The sequence below is a fragment of the Ipomoea nil genome, unplaced genomic scaffold (genome assembly GCF_001879475.1).
Source record: "Ipomoea nil cultivar Tokyo-kokei standard unplaced genomic scaffold, Asagao_1.1 scaffold0211, whole genome shotgun sequence".
NCBI lineage: Eukaryota > Viridiplantae > Streptophyta > Magnoliopsida > Solanales > Convolvulaceae > Ipomoea > Ipomoea nil.
This window is the reverse complement of record NW_017616639.1, coordinates 144,862-164,691: the sequence shown is the minus strand read 5'-3', so window position 1 is coordinate 164,691 and position 19,830 is coordinate 144,862. Positions and strand designations below refer to the sequence as shown.

General features: G+C 36.0%; 2 protein-coding genes across 3 annotated transcripts in view; both read left to right on the top strand.

Moving 5' to 3' along the window:
* LOC109192267 (probable leucine-rich repeat receptor-like serine/threonine-protein kinase At3g14840) overlaps nucleotides 1–19,830 on the top strand; it is a 116,587-nt gene that overhangs the window by 82,222 nt on the left and 14,535 nt on the right. The window contains exons 3-8 of one of the 2 annotated variants that reach the window (XM_019342843.1): nucleotides 8,178–8,257; nucleotides 8,338–8,409; nucleotides 8,486–8,554; nucleotides 8,798–8,869; nucleotides 8,973–9,044; nucleotides 9,146–9,217. In XM_019342843.1, coding sequence (XP_019198388.1) covers nucleotides 8,178–8,257; nucleotides 8,338–8,409; nucleotides 8,486–8,554; nucleotides 8,798–8,869; nucleotides 8,973–9,044; nucleotides 9,146–9,217 — 437 coding nt within the window. Of the gene's footprint in view, nucleotides 1–48; nucleotides 260–484; nucleotides 723–975; nucleotides 1,127–1,240; nucleotides 1,738–8,177; nucleotides 8,258–8,337; nucleotides 8,410–8,485; nucleotides 8,555–8,797; nucleotides 8,870–8,972; nucleotides 9,045–9,145; nucleotides 9,218–19,830 lie in introns of those variants that run through there. The other variant, XM_019342848.1, reaches the window with a different exon arrangement.
* On the top strand, nucleotides 11,495–14,040 carry LOC109192360 (probable LRR receptor-like serine/threonine-protein kinase At1g53430). The gene is made up of 6 exons (XM_019342963.1): nucleotides 11,495–11,610; nucleotides 11,777–11,895; nucleotides 12,008–12,218; nucleotides 12,862–13,099; nucleotides 13,359–13,509; nucleotides 13,620–14,040. The coding sequence occupies exons 2-6, from the start codon at nucleotides 11,806–11,808 to the stop codon at nucleotides 13,932–13,934; spliced, it is 1,005 nt and encodes a 334-aa protein (XP_019198508.1). The 5' UTR covers nucleotides 11,495–11,610; nucleotides 11,777–11,805; the 3' UTR covers nucleotides 13,935–14,040.

Genomic DNA, 19,830 nt, shown 5'->3' with positions numbered 1-19,830 from the left:
AGATGCTTATATTTGTGATCTTGGATTAAAATTTTCCCATATGTGTAGGGTACATTGTTGGATGGTACAGTTATTGCTGTGAAACAACTCTCATCCAAATCAAGTCAAGGAAATCGTGAATTTTTGAATGAAATAGGCATGATTTCTTGTTTGCAGCATCCTAATCTTGTGAAACTCTATGGGTGTTGTATTGAGGGAAAGCAATTGCTGCTGGTGTACGAGTACTTGGAAAACAACAGCCTTGCTCATGCTCTTTTTGGTAAATATGAATTCATAATTAATTCGGCTGCTAGTCCCAATTATTAAAAAAAAAAAAAAAAAAAACAAAACAAAACAAAACAAAACAAAAAAAAAAAAAAAAACAAACAAACAAACAACCTTAAATTTTTTTAATCTATATGTAAGGTATGCAACTAGAATAGAGAGAGTTTAGTTTATTTTATCAAGATAAATATAAGTGTTTTGAGTTAACAATTAATTATAGGTACAGAAGAGTGTCAACCGAAAATAGACTGGTCTTCTAGACAAAGAATCTGTCTTGGTATTGCAAAAGGTTTAGTTTTTCTGCATGAAGAATCCGCAATAAAAATTGTTCATAGAGACATAAAAGCCACCAATGTGCTTCTTGACAAAGAACTTAATCCGAAGATTTCTGACTTTGGCCTAGCTAAACTTAACGATGATGGGAATACACATATTAGCACAAGAGTTGCCGGGACAATGTAAGTGTTATCTTGTATAATTTCTTGTTCATTTTGCATTTCCAAATTCTTCATATAGTTGAAAGTAATTGTTAAACAACTAACTTTATTTTTCAAAAGTTCATTGCTGTTGTGAAGCATTGCTAATTTTACATTTCAATTGACAGAATTGGTTACTTCATTCTGAAAAATTTTGAATCTCCTGACTTCACTATAAACTTCTATACATTGAATCTTTCAAGAAAATGAACTATTACTCTTTACTTATGTATAGAGGATACATGGCTCCTGAATATGCAATGTGGGGGTACTTAACATACAAAGCAGATGTCTATAGTTTCGGAGTAGTGGCACTAGAAATTGTTGCAGGGAAGAGCAACATGAAGTATCGTCCTGATGAGAACTTTATTTGCATCCTTGATTGGGTAAGATATCAGTACTACAAAACTCAATTCATTGATTGTAGAACTTACAAACTAAGTGGCCTATTCTTATATTCTACGTACTATGTTTTGTTGTAATTATTGCACAATTTTCAGGCACTTGATCTTCAAAAAAAGGGGAACCTAATGGAGCTAATAGATCCAAGATTGAGTTCTGATTTTGATAAAGATGAGGCACTCAGAATGACCAAAGTGGCTCTGCTTTGTACTAATCCTTCACCAGTGCTAAGGCCATCCATGTCTGCAGTAGTCCGTATGCTTGAAGGCCATGATGATATTCTTGAGTACAAATCTGATCTACACGAATTTAACTTTGAAGCAATGAGAGATCATTATGATGAAATGCTAGTCAATGCAAGTGTTTCTCCCGACAACTCAGAGTGCACACATCTAAATAAGGAATTACAGTAGTCCGTGGTGTTAGAAAATATTGATTTTTGGTGTAAGAAAACACAAGGAAAAGTCAAGAATCAATAATTTCAAACGTGTACTTATCAAATACAATTTTGATAAAATTACTTTGTATGAGCAATTTGGATCTTAGTAAAACTTGAGAGATACAAAAAGTTTATAAATTAATCAAGTTGCAATGAGATAAGTCAACTAGGTGATAGAAAGTTATGAATTTGCCAAAAAAAAAAAAAGATTTTTGGTTTACCTAAAATAGCACTAGACAATTTTTATTTTACCACGGTTATATCATGGACTTGGAGTCATATATAACATGGACTCAGCTCTGTTCTGTTGTTTTCTTTATGATTATGAGTTTTCTACAGTGTTCTGTCATTACATATTTATTAATTAACAGCTAGCTTTTGTTGAATGTATATGGAAGTGAATGTGCTTAAGGAAATAGCAGATGAAGTGGGGAAGAAGGATTGGGATTTTACAATTCCCTGGTGGTATTTGCCATGTTCAAGGCTTGTCAGCTGTTCCTATTATACAACTCTCTCAATATGTTATGGGTCAAGGCGTCAAGCTTGTGACATTTTTCTTCAAAGTCTTTGGTGGTTTTTTATTCCTTGTTGCTTCCGTATTCACACATTGAAGTATTTCTACAAGAAATAGTTGACTTTAACAACGGAAATCACTATTTTAGTCTCTCAATTGTTTATCAACTGTCAATGTAATCTTAGTTTTCAATTTCAACTAATTTGATCTTTGAATTGTTTAAAATATCATCAATTAAACATTTTAGAGTATCAAATTGACGAAATGTTAAAAATGGGTAAATCACTATTTTGGTCCTTCGGAAAGATTTAATTGACAAAATTTTTAACAATTCAAGGATCAAATTAGTTGAAATTAAAAACTATGGATTACATTGACGTACAGTTGAAAAACAGTTAAGGGACCAAAATAGTGATTTTTTCTCTTCAATATATTATTAGTAAAGTCTTAAATTAATTGTATATATTATGTTATGATGATTAATAACTTGGGGGTGTGGTTGAGTGGAAAGGATCCGTTCATCCTCAACCAAAGATCAAGGGTTTGATCATTGGCTTTGAGTATGGAGTAGCCTTAAATCCTGAAAAAAAAATTATTTATGATTGGGAAACTCAAATTATGTTATGATTGGCAAACTCAAATCCCACATCGGCAAAATAAAGAAAGAGAGACTTGATTTTAAGCTAGTGGTATAGTATTACAGTAGGTAAGTGCTCAAAGATGAATTTGGTATAGAGCAAATTACATTTTTGGTCCTGTGACTATAGGGTCGTATCGACTTTGGTCCGGACGTAGATTCCGTTTATGCACTCTGGGATTTTTTTGGCAACCGAAAGTGCCTGGCGAACTGTCTTCTCTAGCACCGGCGCAAAGTTCGTAGGAAGAAGAAGAACGAAGAAGTAGGAAGGAGAATGGAAGAAAAGAAAGAACTTGAAATGATCATATTGCCTTCAAATTAAACAAATTAAAATGATTTTACAACTTTCTGGCGACATTTGGTTGGTGATTTGACTGGGTGGACCAAATGTGTTAAAAATTACATAATTACAGGACAAAATTGTTAGTTTTTAAAGTCGAGTATTGAAATTAATAAGACCACAATAGTCACAGGACCAAAAGTGTAATTTGCTCATTTGGTATAGGATTACATTTGGTAAGTGCTCAACGATAAATTTGGGCAACATGATCCTTAATAGTCTCTAATTTTATTTTATTTTTTTCTGTGTGAACAGAGTTTTAACTGGAGAGGATCTGTAAGGTGTCTTTAATTTCCTCCTTCATTGGTGAAGTCAGTTAGCTTTTGTTCAATGTATATGGAAGTAATAGCACATATTTATATATTTTGGCTTGTGATTAATATTTTTGTTACTTTTTAATCAATTTTGTTGATTTCCTGGCAGTTAACACCACGTATTGATTACAGGATGCTAGACTTGGCTCTCCATGTCATAACCCAACACTTCAGTAAGGAGCGTTATTATTAGTAAAATATTATAATATTATGTAACTTAAGTTATATTATTTCTTTATACTTGCGCTCTGATGGAAGCATGCTGGATGTTAGCATCAATACCAATTGTCAAAATCAAACACTTATATCTAATAGCGAGTGTGCAACTTTATTTCTTTATATTTGCGTAATAATTCGTGTTACGTTTCGATGATAGGATGTTGCACTCATCTCTTCAAGTCACTGTCCAACAATAGTCTTTACTACAATTCTAGTGTTGTAGCGATTTTAACCCATTGCCTTAACGATCTTTGCCATTTATGTTTTTCTTATATCTAAACCCTATTAGTCAAGGGTAGTATAGTAAAAGTCTAAATTTTACCATTAAATATTTTAAGAATATAAATATATGATATTCAATTTCTTGACAATATATAGTACAACACTAGAGTTGCGCTGTAGTAAAGAATCATCTAAATAACATGTGAACTAAGATGTAGGAAGAGACGCAGAAAGTATTAATTTAATATTTTTAAATAAATTTTTTGGGGCTGTTAACAACAAACGCAGAAAGTACTAGCTATCTAGGACCCAAAAAGATCTTAACAACAGACGCAACGAGCTTATGAGGGGGTCTTCAGGAACAACTGGATCGAGGAATTGGGTGGGTGGAGTGGTCTCTGCCAGAGGAAGGTTGGGTGAAATTGAACAGTACTGACAGGGTTAGAAAGGTAGACTCGGGTTGATCTAGCACGGGACCACCATGGGACGTGACATGTTGGTTTTACGGTCAACATCGGGATCACAAGCAGCTCTTCGTTGAATTGTAGGGCTTAAAAGAAAGTTTACGGCTCGTTAAAGAGACGCAAATTATGCAGTGGACTCGTGTCCACAATGCATTGTGGACACGAGTCCAAAACGACGTCGTTTTCAAGAAAAACGCGTCATTTCAGTTTTTTTTTTTTAAAAATTGATTTTGTCTCGCCGCTAACGCCGTTAACTGCGTTATTCGTTTGTGCCATTATGAATGTACAGTTATGGGATTATGAATGTACAGTTATGGAATTATGAATGTAAGTTATAAAATTATGAACACAGAGCTCTGACATTATGAACTTACAATTATAAACATATAGTGATAAAATTATGAACATAGAGCTCTAAAATTGTGAACATCGAGCTTTGAAAATTATGATTTTATAGTTATTGAATTATGAATGTACAGTTACGGAATTATGAATGTACAATTACGGAATTATGAATGTACAGTTATGCAATTATGAATGTACAGTTATGCAATTATGAATGCACAGTTATGAAATTATGAACACAGAGCTCTGACATTATGAACTTACAATATGAACATATAGTGATAAAATTATGAACATAGAGCTCTAAAATTGTGAACATAGAGCTTCGAAAATTATGAAGTTACAGTTATTGAATTATGAATGTACAGTTACGGAATTATGAATGTACAGTTATAGAAGTATGAATGTACAGTTATGGAATTATGAACATAGAGCTCTGACATTATGAACTTACAATTATGAACATATAGTAATAAAATTATGAACACATAGTAATAAAATTATGAACATATAGTCCTATAACGAAGCGGTCTGAAATTAAAAAAAAAAACAAAAAAAAAAAAAGAGATAACAGTGTCTAACGGCACTGTGCATGCTGGACACGGGTCCATAGCATAACGATTGTCAAAGAGAGGGGTAAGTCTCGTTTATGTGTAATAGTTGCAAATTATATAAAATAAAGGGAAAATTGTAATTTATGCCCCTCACAAATATGTCAATTATCAATGTTATCCCTGAATTATTAGTGGTGTAAATGTTGCTTCTCAATTTTCAAAACGTGACATATATTGCCCCTCTCCTGAATTATTAGTGATGTAAATGTGGTTACGCGTCGTCTTTCTTGTTCGAAGACCACGTTTTTTCCCTCAATTTTTCTTTCTTCGCTTCTCCTTCCGTCGACAACAATTTTTCTCCTTCTTCATATTAGGGGAGAGGCAATATATGTCACGTTTTGAAAATTGAGGGGCAACATTTACACCACTGATAATTCCGGAGTGACATTGATAATTGACATATTTGTGAGGGGCATAAATTACAATTTTACCTAAAATAAATAAATCACACTAGAAAAATTTTGTGCAACAGACTTAATTAATATGGAGAGTATTTTGAATTAAAAGATGGAACACTTCCAAAATAAAAAATTAAAAGTAATTTAATTGATCAATTATTTGAGGGCCAACTTGGCAACTTACATACAAAAATACAACAAACCATAAAGTCACATCATTTTGAGAATAAAAGTCACATCATTTTTAAAAGGAAAGTTCCAATGTCACAAGTCCTATCTTTTTGAAATAATATAAAACTATCAACATATCTGAAATTCGAGGCAATTACAAAATGTAAAATAGAATTTGGACTTCCAAAATCTACTCTCACTTTGTACACTTGATAAGTGTCAAAGATACTTTGTTTGTGAAGTATTTTGGTGTTCATTGGTGTCTTGTTTGAATCATTTGAAGTTACTTTGTGGGTTTAATTGTCTTATTTTGGATAAAGATACATATGGAGACTAACTATGGGACAATATAATTGTGTGTTTTCAAGAAGTCTAAGTGGTTACAAGAGCATTAGAGCGTAGTGTGCAGGAGCAGGTCGCATGTTCTACGGCCTGGAGTATGCGCATACGAGAGCTTGATTCGGAAGGAAGTCCTGGTACAAGTCAAGTACGGCTAATTTGGTTAGGTGGGAATTGTTTACTTGCATTGTGGGATTGTATATTATATTTTCATATATGGATACATTGAAGTAAAATAAATATTATTTTAATTATATAATAATTTAATTTAATTTATAATAATAATAATAATAATAATAATAATAATAATAATAATAATAATAATAATATAGTAACATGATCATTTTTGGTTTCCCGTCAACAAAATCGTTGAAATATCGTAAAATACAAGGGCATTTTGATATTTTATATACAATGTATGTTAACCTACTATATTGAAGGCCGAATTGAAATGCCCTTCTATTTAACAAATTTAAACTATTTTGTTGATAAATGAAAAAAAAAATGTTATGTCACAATAATACTAGTACAAAAAGTGAATGTTATAAAAAAAATGATTAAAAATGAACTATCACATATAAATATAGAACCAAAAATGAAATTATTGAATAATAATTTATATTTTCTCAAAAGGAAGAATAATTTAAAATAAGATGGACAAATTTGACTGGTGGAATTGGAATATTCTTCTGCAAGTGATGCGACTTTTGATTAGTTGTGCTTTTGCATGTATGTCCGCATCCAATATTGACCAAACTTAAATTACTTTGAATTGATTAAAACAATAAATTTTTTGAGTTAATATCCGATTTAGTCATTGATTATAATAGTTTTTTGTTTTAATATAAATGACTTTTTTTGTATTTAATTAAGTTCTTGATTTTAATGATTTTACCTAATTAAGTCATCTGTTAAGATAGCTTGTAATTTTTATCGACTATAGTAGTTTTACGTAAGTTAGTCTTCAATTATAGTAATTTTATCCAATTTAGTCATCTACTATAGTGGTTATTCTTAATTTAGTCATTGATTCTAATGGCTGAGAACTCAATTGGGTAAAACCAGCAAAATCGATGACTTAATTAAGCACAAAAAAATTGTTTAGGACTAAATCGAGAAAAACTATTATAATCGATGATTAAATTGGGTATTAACTCAATTTTTTTTAATACATATACTTTCATATATATTTTACTTATACCAGCAAACTCGATGATTTATTTGACCACTATTAATTATTTGATTTGATTAAAACATCGACATAAGTGTTTGGTTAATTAGCTTTTTGCAACTCCAAAATGCTAAAATTCAAAAAGCTATTCCAAACAACTTTTGCAATTAGCTTTTTCAAAAAAGAAATTATACCAAATAACTAACTTAACACAATCAGCTAATATTATCAACTAGTTGTGTCATCTAATTAACACAATCAGCTAACAGTCATTTACCAAACATGGCGTATATAACACACTCATTGCAGCTTATTAATGAGTCAGATCTGTCCCTTTTTGTTTTTGTTTTGTTTTTTTTTTTTAGTTCACTCTCTCGCTCCTAAGGTAACATAAATAACCGTGCAAGAGTTAATTATTGATATATTTATAGGTCCACTTGCACAGTTGCACATGCCTCATTGACTCATAGTCAAGCACATGTATTATATAACACACTCATTGCAGCTTATCTTCCCCTGCTAGAACTCAGCCATGCCAGCGGCCATGTTCATAATCTTCATACCAATTATACTACTCTCCTTCAATGCAACATTTGTTGAAGCACAGAGTGGGCATCTTCCTCCAGATGAATGTGAGCCCCCTCAGTTCTCTCATCTGTTAGTTGTTTATTGACACCAAATACTTATGCAAATTACATATTTATTGACACCAAGAAGTGCTTAATTTTGTTTCATGTTTCGATCTGTAAGTAAATGCACTTAGGGAAATAGCTAAACAACTGGGCAAGAAGGATTGGAATTTTAGTGTAAATCCTTGTGGCAACAACTCAAACTGGATGACACCAAAAAGGAAAGATATGCCTCTGTACAATAATTCCCTCACTTGCGATTGTAGATTCCCTGCTGGTATTTGCCATGTGCAAAGCATGTAAGCTAAGCTCTTCCTTCAATTCTTTCCAACTCCATCTATCTCTCATTATCTCACATTTTACTGGTTTTTTTACTCAGAGTTTTAATGGGACAAGATCTGCAAGGTGTCCTTCCTCCTTCCTTGGTGAAGTTACCCTTTCTCAAGACAATGTAACAACACACACTTTCTACGTTTATGCAATAATTTGTTGTATATATTGTTTGGTTGATTAATAATATGATGCAGTGATCTCACCCGCAACTATTTAAGTGGTACAATTCCCCCTGAATGGGCTTCTACCAAATTGGAATATATGTAAGTTGTATCGTGTATTATAACCCACTGCTGGAAATTATGGAATTTCCGACCACCTGAAAGTGATCTTAAATCATGTTGAAAGCCTTGTTCCGACCACTTTTAGTATCCGGAAAAACCTTTGTTGCTATTTCCGACCACGTTTTGCTTTTAACTTGGTCGTGGTCGGAAATTTCATAATTTCCAGTAGTGACCTATGCTATACAAGTGTATGCCATCTGCTAAAGAAGTGAAAGTTTGCAGCTCTGTTAGTGTGAATCGATTGTCGGGGCCAATTCCAAAATACTTGGGAAATATAACCACTCTTGTATTTTTGTATGTTCCCTTAGCTTTCTCCTCTCAATGCACATGTATATATAATAACTTTTTCCGAGGAACTAAATGTTTGGGCTTTGTCCAAAAACAAATGAATTTTCAGATACTTTGAGAACAATATGTTCAATGGAAGTGTTCCACCAGAGCTTGGGAAACTTACAAACTTACAGCATCTGTAAGAATCCTTCTCTTAAGTGTACTATTAGCTGAATATATATATTAAATTTTCGTTATCGATCACTTGTTTGACGTTTTCTCTATTTTTGCTCTCTGTAGCGTTCTTAATGCTAATTATCTCACAGGTGAATTGCCAAAAGAACTTAATGCTCTCACAAATTTGATAAAGCTGTAAGTGCATATATATTCCTAATTTATGCAACTCCGATCCTTAATTCGTCATTTCTTCATTCTATACTCATGTGTCTTGGGGAATCAATGCAGCAGACTGAGCAGTAATAACTTCACTGGGAAACTGCCTAGCTTTCAAGCTTTCAAAAACCTTCAAATATTGTAAGCATTCAAATCTTCAAAATTGAAATCATTTTGTAATTAATTAATGACAAGTTAGCATATATGACAAGCAGAGAGGTTCAAGCAAGTGGTTTTGAAGGACCTATACCTGAAAATGTTTCCCTACTGACAAGCTTGACAGAACTGTGAGTTTAGATTTCCTTTGACGATTTAATTAATAATCACGTTTTGATTATAGCAGAGTTTTGTATGGTTAAGATCAACAAACTAAAATGTAATTGTGAACAACATAATTCTGCAGTAGAATCAGTGACCTTAATGGAGGTGTTTCCCGTTTTCCTACATTAAACGGCATGCCAAACCTGAAAAATTTGTGAGTAATGCATTTTCTTCCCAAAAGTATGATCTTAATTAAAGTTTGATATATAAATCCTCTATGAAGTGAAGTTATTTATGCAAAAAATCATTTTGGTTGCAGGATGTTGAGGAGGTGTAATATTAATGGGAAGATACCTAACATAGGTTATATGGCAAGATTGAAATATCTGTAATTTCTGAAACTTATATGACAAGCTTGCAAGTTACTCTTAAGTTGATATATATACACTTCTCTGCTTGACTATTTTAATTTGTTGTCATATTGAGTTGGCAGAGAGTTGAGTTTCAATAATCTAGAAGGAGAGATTGATGGTCTTCAAGGTCTTGATCATGTGAAATTCATGTGAGTAACAAATTAATTTTGATGTTAACAATTATGTATAATTAAGTCTTATACTCGCATGTGGTTGTCGTTCTAGGTATCTCACGAATAACTCACTTAGAGGACCGATTCCTCGGTGGATTCTAAGTCAAGATTCCGATCAGTAAGTTCAGTCTTATACATTAGATTATTTATTTATATGAGTTTTCAACTATTCTTTGTCATAAAAAGCACTAACAGATTCTAAAAGTTGATTTACAGTATCAAAGATCTTTCCTACAATAATTTTGATGAGACCTCAGTGCCAAAAGATTGTCGGGAAACCCTGTAAGATTCTGTCCCTTTTATACCTCTACTCTTTCAAGTGTTGCTTCAATTCATACATGGATCGTTTCAGCTGACTTTCTCATTGTTCTATCAGAAATTTGTTCAAAAGCTATAAGAGAGGAGAAAACAATTCGTGAGTTTTAACATCTTTTGACAAAGCATATAGTCTATTGTCTGACATTTTTACTTGATGAGCTCCCTTTTTGGCTTTGTATAGATATGCTGCAAAGTGTTTACAACAATGTACAAAGGGTAAGCACTGCACATCATATCATAATATTGTTGATAAGCAATCAGAATCATTAATGCAATTGACAAGCGATAGTTAATTTTATTTTTCCATTTTTCTGCAGATTGGTATTCATTTCACATCAATTGTGGTGGAGGCAATGTTTTGATTGGTGACACTATATATGATGCAGATGAAGACTCTACAGGCTTTGCAAAATTTGTTACCACTAAAGAGAATTGGGTAACCAGTAATACAGGGGTCTTCTGGGGTAGGGGTAAAAATAATACACTAGATGACTACACGGCGACAAGTATATCTAACATTTCTGAAATCTACAACACAGCTCGCTTGTCTCCTTTATCTCTAACTTATTATGGGCGATGCTTAGCAAATGGAAACTATACGGTGAAACTTCATTTTGCTGAGATAGTTATCAGAGATAATAGATCTTTTCAAAGTCTTGGAAGACGCATATTCGATGTTTATATACAGGTTGACTGAAAAATTACCATATAAACTGAGGACTTCACTTGTTAAATGTTGTGCATTTGTTTGACTATAGTGATTTTATTTACTACAGGGTGAAATGATACTAAAGGATTTTGAAATTAAAACTGAAGCACAAGGAGTTGATAAAGCCTTGGTTAAAGAATTTCAAACAATTGTCAGAGATAAAACTCTAGAGGTGCGCTTTGTATATGCTGGAAAAGGAACAACAACAGCCCCAAGTAGCGGAACATATGGACCTTTAATATCTGCCATTTCGGTTGAATTTGGTAAAATTAGTTATGGCTTCCATATTTTTAATTTAATAGCACATAATTATATATTTTGGTTTTTATTAATATTTTTGATTCCTTTTAGCCAATTTTGTAGATTTCAAACCTCCCAAAAAGCGAAAGACTTCAATCATAGTTGGTGCAGTAACTTCTTCTTTGTTTCTTACTTTCACAATTCTCTGTTTTGCTTGGTGGAAGATCCACATTAGAAACAAGACCTCGCCGAGAAAATGTAATATATGCATTTAATTTCAATTACTTTCTAATTTTGTAAAGTATGAGAAAGTTGGATGTTGTGACAATTTGTGCATGCAGTCATATGTGCTACGCAGATTCAATCCCAAAACTCATTCTTTATTGCACTAGAAATTATTCTTAAAGTAATTGTTCTTGTACAGAACTACGAGATCTTGATTTAGGAACAGGTATGTTTACCTTCACACAAATTAAAGCTGCTACAAACAACTTTGATGTTGCAAATAAGATTGGAGAAGGTGGCTTTGGGTCCGTCTACAAGGTATAGAGAAATATGATATTCATAATGTGTCTCTGTTAATTCATGCTTTAACGCTTTTGTTTTTGGACTTATTATAGATATATATGCTTATGTCGATGATCTTGGATTTTAGGGTACATTATTGGATGGTACAGTTATTGCTGTGAAACAACTCTCATCCAAATCAAGTCAAGAAAATCGTGAATTTTTGAATGAAATAGGCCTGATTTCTTGTTTGCAGCACCCTAATCTTGTGAAACTTTATGGGTGTTGTGTTGAAGGAAATCAATTGTTGCTGGTGTACGAGTACTTGGAAAACAATAGCCTTGCTCATGCTATTTTTGGTAAATTTGAAATCATAATTAATTTTCGTTCTAATCATAATAAAAATAAAAATTTTCTATATATATATATATATATATATAGACTTCTGCTCAATTGCGGCTGTGTCTTCCCATGCAGTCAGTGTGGCTGCTTGAAAAAGGCACCAATAGTGTTAACAAAAGGCACCAATACTGTTAGAAAAATGCACAACAATGAAATACACAAATACATCAAAAAACACACAATACATCTAAAAAATGCACATTACTCCCACCCTTAATTGTGCATTTTTGAACATTGTGTAATGTTTTTATGCATACCTAGTACTGTTTTTTTGGTGATGCGTGCCTAATTTGTGCATTTTTGTTGTTGTGCATTTTCTAAAATTGTTGATGCATATTTGTATAACTATTAGTGCGGCTGCACTAACCGCACGTTAAGGGACGACCGCATCTGAACTCTACTCTCTCTCTCTCTCTCTCTCTCTCTCTATATATATATATATATATATATATATGTGTGTGTGTGTGTGTGTGTGTGTGTGTGTGTGTGTGTGTGTGTGTGTGTGTGTGTGTGTGTGTGCAACTAGAATAGAGAGGATTTAGTTTAATTTATTTTTATCCAGATAAATATTAAGTGTTTTGAGTTAACAATTAATTATAGGTTCAGAAGAGTGTCAACCGAAAATAGATTGGCCTTCTAGACAAAGAATCTGTCTTGGTATTGCAAAAGGTTTAGTTTTTCTGCATGAAGAATCAACAATAAAAATTGTTCATAGAGACATAAAAGCCACCAATGTGCTTCTTGACAAAGAACTCGATCCAAAGATTTCTGACTTTGGCCTAGCTAAACTTAACGATGATGGGAATACACATATTAGCACAAGAGTTGCCGGGACAATGTGAGTGTTATCTTTGTATAATTTCTTGTTCATTTTGCATTTCAAAATTCTTCATATAGTTGAAAGTAATTGTAGGCTGCATAAACAACTAAACAACTTTATTTTTTTAAAAATCATTGTTGTTCTGAAACATTGCTAAAGTTTTGAAATTTATTACTTCATTATGACAAATTTTGAATCTTCTGACTTCATTATACACTTCTCTACGTTGAATATAATCTTTCAAGAAAATGAACTATTACTCTTTACTTATTTATAGAGGATACATGGCTCCTGAATATGCAATGTGGGGCTACTTAACATACAAAGTAGATGTCTATAGTTTCGGAATAGTGGCACTAGAAATTGTTGCAGGGAAGAGCAACATGAAGTATCGTCCTGATGAGAACTTTATTTGCATCCTTGATTGGGTGAGATATCAGTACTACAAAACTCAATTCATTGATTGTAGACCTTACAAACTAAGTGGCCTATTCTTATATTCTACTATGTTTTGTTGTATTTATTGCACAATTTCCAGGCACTTGATCTTCAAAAAAAGGGGAACCTAATGGAGCTAATAGATCCAAGGTTGGGTTCGGAATTTAACAAAGAAGAAGCACTCAGAATGATCAAAGTGGCTCTACTTTGTACTAATCCTTCACCAGTCCTAAGGCCATCCATGTCTGCAGTAGTCAGTATGCTTGAAGGCCATGATGATATTCTCGAGTACAAATTCGATCAACATGAATTCAACTTTCAAGCAATGAGAGATCAATATGATGAAATGCTAGTCAATTCAAGCGACTGTCCAAACATCTCAGAGTGCATATATCTAAATGAGGAATTACAGTAGTTCGTGGTGTTAGAAAATATTGATTTTTGGTGTAAGAAAACACAAGGAAAAACAAGATTCAATAATTTTATGTGTATCAAATACACTTTCTACAAGTTTTAAATCACTTTGTATGAGCAATTTGGATCACTGTTAAGCGCGTGAGATACATGAAGTTTATAAATTAATCATGTTGCAACGTTAGCAAGATCGGGGATATTGAAATAGACAAGTACATAATTGTTAATAAGGAAACAAGTTAACAAATAGTGAGATAAATAAAGTAACAAAAAAGGGGAGTGTAGTGTAAGCCAAACTTAAGAGAGATGCATTAGAGAACATGCAAATCCTAGCAAGCGTTAAGAGAGATGGATCAAAACACCCAAATGCTACTCTCGTAGGCATTTGGTAAGCCAATGGAACCTTAGACTCCATTCTCATGATAACTCAAGTCCATTGGCACAATAAGTACATAGCACAAAAAGCTCCGATCCGTTTGTTCTTCGATTCTCATAGTAAGAAAAAAGCGTGTGTAGTGTAGCAAAAATGTATTTTATTCTCATATCAACAACACAAATTTATAAAATCTAGCATATAATGATGCTTCCTTCAATCATATGCAAGATCAAGCAAAACGATACTTCAAAACCCCCTTTAAGAAATTCAGCCTAAGATGGAATCAAAACACTCGAACCCACAAACTCTTTAGCCACACATATTCATAAAGGAAATCCAAAATCACAAATTAATTAAACACAAGGTAAAGATTAACCCTAAATTATTTTGGAATATGAACAATAAAGAAGGGAGCTATGAGAAATGGCTAAAATGCATATCAAAAAGTGAAAATTTGCTATTTAAACAACACTAGTGCGGTGGTGCTCGCAAAGTATGCCTGGACTCGTGTCCACAATGCATTGTGGACACAAGTCCAAAACGACGTCGTTTTCAGGGAAAACGCGTCATTCCAGTTTTAAAAAAAATTTTAATTTTGTCTCGCCGTTAACGGCGTTATTCATTTATGGAATTATGAATGTACAGTTATGACGTTATGAATTTACAATTATGTAATTATGAATGTACAGTTATGGAATTATGGAATTACAATTATGAACATACAGTGATAAATTATGAACATAGAGCTCTAAAATTGTGAACATAGTGCTTCGAAAATTATGAATGTACAGTTATAGAGTTATGAATGTACAGTTATGGGATTATGAATGTACAGTTATGGAATTATGAATGTACAGTTATTGAATTATGAACACAGAGCTCTGACATTATGAACATATAGTGATAAAATTATGAACATAGAGCTCTAAAATTGTGAACATAGAGTTTCGAAAATTATGAATTTACAGTTATTGAATTATGAATGTACAATTATGGAATTATGAATGTACAGTTATGAAATTATGAACACAGAACTTTGACATTATGAACTTACAATTATGAACATATAGTGATAAAATTATGAACATATGCTCCTATAACGAAGCGGTCTGAAATTAAAAACAAAAAAACAAAAAAAAAAAAGTAGAAGATAATGGTAGATAACGGTGCCACTAACGGCACCGTTACCATGTCCACACTGTAGGCTGGACACGGATCCATAGCATAATGATTGGGTGGTGCTCTGTCCGGCCTTAACTAGACAACCACTGTCGCGGTGGGCCCGTGGCCAATTGGAACAGATTCAGCCTAAGGGGATGTTTGGTTCATGGAAAATGTTTTGAAAGGAAAATATTTTTTTTTTTTAAGTGGAGGAAAATGTTGTTTCTGGTGTTTGGTTCATGGAATTCATTTTCCATTGGAAAATGAATTCCTCAAATTTGAGGAAAACAAAATTCTTGGTTGGACCAAGGATTTTGTTTTCCATGGAAGATGAGGAGAAAAAGTGATATGGATTGCTTATTTTACCCTTGTTTTCTGTTTTAATTATATTACTCTGATTAATTTGTAGGGGCATATAGGTCTTTATACTCGTTATTCCTTACAATTTCAAATCTAACCAAACAATAGAATTAGTATTTTTAGTAATTCTTTTTCCACCAACCAAACAATGAAATTCATCTTCATAGTAATTGTTTTTCCATTGAATTTCAATTCCACTTTCCTTAAAATATTTTCCACGAACCAAACGAGACCTAAGTGAAAATCAAGTCGGTAATCAAAGTTCAAAGCACGACCTAGGTAACATAAGAGTAGAAAATGGTGGTGTTAGTCTTGATGAATGTGAATCCAAAGTCTCCTTAAATACCATCACTTGAGGATGCACTTGGAAGAGAATGAGGATGGGAGCATATTCTTTGGAAGGGATCTATGTCAAATCTTTGAAGAGAGTATGTTACTATTGAGCTTAAGAGAGTTTCTCAATGCCCGACATTTGAGAACATACCTTGAGAAGAAAATATTGCAAAGAGAAGGGAGTCTTCTCCTTCCCATCTTGGCTAGCTTGATTGTTCTTTATTATTTGTGATTCTTTGCAATTTTTTTTTTATCTTTCACATTTATGTTTCTTTCCTTACTTGGCATTTGTTATTTTCTTCATAGGAATTTTTGGAGAGAGTGAGTTAGCACAAGCTTGAATGCTCAAAACTGCCCTGTGCACACAATTTTGAGGGAGTATTTCTATTCTTTATTTTTATGCTTTCAATTTTTGTATTATTGCGTTTAGGAAGGATATCTTTAATGTGCTTATGTGAAGCTCTTGCCAAATTAAAGCTATGTTTCTTACCCTTTCCCTTATGTGCTTTGATTTCAATTTCCCCTCCATTGTGCGTTAAATTGTTTTATTAAATCGAGGACGATGTAAACTTTAAGTGTGGGAAGATTTGTGGGTGCACCTTGGGCTTTTCTTGGTATTCAGACTGACGGTAATAATGTTACCGGAAATATAATATTAGAATGACATTACGTGAAAGAGAGAGTAACAATAGTTGTATTGCCTTTGTCTCAGTATAGAAAGTACAGTGTGTCCTCTCCCTTTGCTAGCTGAGGGGAGTTCTATTTATGCTAAGTCCTAATGGTAACAACATGAAGAGTCATAATTAGGGAGCTGAGGCTAACGGCAATAGCATGAAGAATCATGAATGAGGCGCTCAGCTTTAATTCTCTCCCTTCAATGCAATGAATGGCCATAACGTTTCCACCTGTTGGTGTTCTGCCCGTTGGAGTTCTGCCTGTTGGAATTCCACACGATGTCGGGTTAATAATGGTGTCGGGTCAGGTGCTGCTTATGATCTGGGTCGGGTGCCAGCACCATTATCCTGTCACCAGCCCCCCCTACTCCTGAGTCTACGGATGTGTTTGAGTTGACTTGGGAGTAAGGCTGAATTTGCTTGATATCGTGCCCGGTTGATCCCGAGTATGTGATTTTATTTTACAAATCACACATGAATTTTTTATTTATTTATTTATTTATTTTTATGCTGGCCGAGACGGGCTGAGGCTTAGGCTGGCCGAGGTGCGTGCCTCCGGCCGATCACGACCGAGGCGTAGCCTCGACCGATCATGGCCGAGGCGTGCACCCCGGCCGATCGTTCGTGGTCGAGGCGTCGCCTCGACCGTTCGTGGCCAAGGCATGCGCCTCGGTCGACCGTGGCCGAGGCGTCGCCTTGGCCGATCGCGGTTGAGGCGTCGCCTCGACCGACTGTGGCCGAGGCGTGCGCCTCGGCCGATCGTGGTCGAGGCGTGCGCCTTGGCCAATCGTGGTTGAAGCGTCGCCTCGACAGGCTGAGGCGCCGCTCCGGCCAGTGGCCGAGACGCGGGTGCTGCCTCAGTCGGTGACCGAGGCGTGCGCCTCAGGCCCTAGGCCGAGGGTGCTGCGCCTCTGCCAATGGGGTTCCTCGGCCTGGCCGAGTCGTGCGCCTGGCGGTTTTTTTTTTTTTTTTTTTTTTTTTTTTGGATCGAGGCGCCGCGCCTCGGCTTGTGGCCGAGGCGTCGCCTCAGCCACTTGGCCAAGGCGCGGCCTCGGTCATCTGGCCGAGGCGTCGCCCCTACCAGAAGGCCGAGACGTGCGCCTCGGCCTATGGCGCTGCCCGGCCCCTTTTTTTTTTTTTTTTGGATCGAGGCGCCGCGCCTCGGCTTGTGGCCGAGGTGTCGCCTCAGCCACTTGGCCAAGGCGCGGCCTCGGCCATCTGGCCGAGGCGTCGCCTCGACCAGAAGGCCGAGACGTGCGCCTCGGCCTGTGGCTGAGGCGCGACCTCAGCTATCTGGCCGAGGCGTCGCCTCGACCAGAAGGCCGAGACGTGCGCCTCGGCCTGTGGCTGAGGCGCTGCCCGGCCCTTTTTTTTTTTTTTTTTACAATGCGGCGTCGGCCGGCTTTTGGTTGATCGAAGGTGGTGTTGAGAACCTTTTATTTGAGCAAAGTAACCTGGGCAGACCATGATTACAAAATATTGTTTACAGGTCTGGGCGGAAGTATTACTAATAATATCTAACTAAATGTTCTGAGCTCCATACCCGATCGATCATCCTTGCAGATGGTGTGGACTTGCAGATCCTTTCTGCCAATCTTTTTGCATGCTTTTACGTAACAACTGCTGGCTGCTCGCTGGTCTCCTTTGACGACTCCTACCCCATTCGGAGTATGGAACTTCATACATAAGTGTTCCACCGACACTATGGCCTTGAGGTCCTCCAGTGCCGGTCTCCCCAATATGATGTTGTGCGCACAAGCGAGTCTTACCACGATGAATTCTACGTTAAGTTTGCGAATGTTAGGGCTCGTGCCTATCTCCACTGGTAAGACCACTGACCCCTCTGTCTCCACTGAATCACCCGTAAATCCAGAGAGTGGGGTACGTACTTCTTTGAGCTGGTTCCTAGGTATCCCTAACTTGGTGAAGGCATCGTAATACATCACGTTGACTGAGCTTCCTGTGTCGATTAAGATGCGGTGGACCATGACATCGTTGACGTCCATCTTAATCACCAGGGCCTCACGATGGGGTAACGGGCCCTCTGGGAGGTCATCATCAGAGAAGGTGATGGCCTCCTGTCTCTGTTTCTTTTCTCTAGGAAGACTCACCACTTCTCCCACGTATAGCTGTTGGCTCCACTTCTTTCTTTCCGCGGGCGTGTCGCCCCCTGCGGGTCCACCATAGATGAAGTATATGGTGTGTTTCATTTGTCGTCTGGGCGCCACCTTGGTTTCTTTCTCGCTATCATTCAGCTAAGATATTTGGTCGTGTTCTCTTTTTTTGGCGTTCGAGGTGGACGGCTCTGTGCCATCCTCATTCCTCCAGACATTTTTTGGTGGATTGTGTTGCGGTTGTTGCTGCTGCTTGGATCGCTTGACGAAATGTCGGAAGTAGCCCTGCTGGATGAGTTCTTCTATTTGTCTCTTCAAAACGTGACACTCATCCGTATCGTGGCCGGTTTGCCTATGAAACCTGCAGTACTTTGTTTGGTCCGCCTTCGGGGAGACCTTCATGCACTCCTCGGGGAATTCTACCATTCCCATCTCCTCAGCTTGCTTTAGAATGACACTGACGGGATGGTAAGAGGAGTTAGATTACGCAAGGGAACCAGGCGAGGTCGTTCGTGGTCTCGGCCTTTCCCTGCGGTCGGGTGGTTCGAGAGTGGTGCCTGGCTGGGCGGACCCACTTTCCCAGGCTTCCCACCTTTCCTTCCATCCTCTTCGTCCTTCTTCTTCCTGTCGACGTCCTCTGCTTCGGCATAGCGGCTAGCCGTCCTTATCAGATCTTCGTAAGAGCGGGGGTGGTGGGCGTTCAACTGCTTGTGGAAATACCCTGATCTTAAGGCATGGATAAATATCGGGATCGCCGCCTTGGAGTCGAAGTTGTAAACATTATTAACTTCCTTTTCCATTTTATCAGGAAGTCTTTGAGGCTCTCGCCTCTATCTTGCTTCACGACACAGAGGTGAGAGAAGGGTTTCTTACGCTGTA

Excerpts from the sequence above, each read along its gene's own strand:
- LOC109192360 (XM_019342963.1), top strand. The coding sequence starts at position 11,806 with ATGTTTACCTTCACACAAATTAAAGCTGCTACAAACAACTTTGATGTT. Across the intron at positions 13,100-13,358 it reads ACAAGAGTTGCCGGGACAAT|AGGATACATGGCTCCTGAAT; the intron begins GTGAGTGTTATC and ends ACTTATTTATAG. Across the intron at positions 13,510-13,619 it reads TTATTTGCATCCTTGATTGG|GCACTTGATCTTCAAAAAAA; the intron begins GTGAGATATCAG and ends CACAATTTCCAG.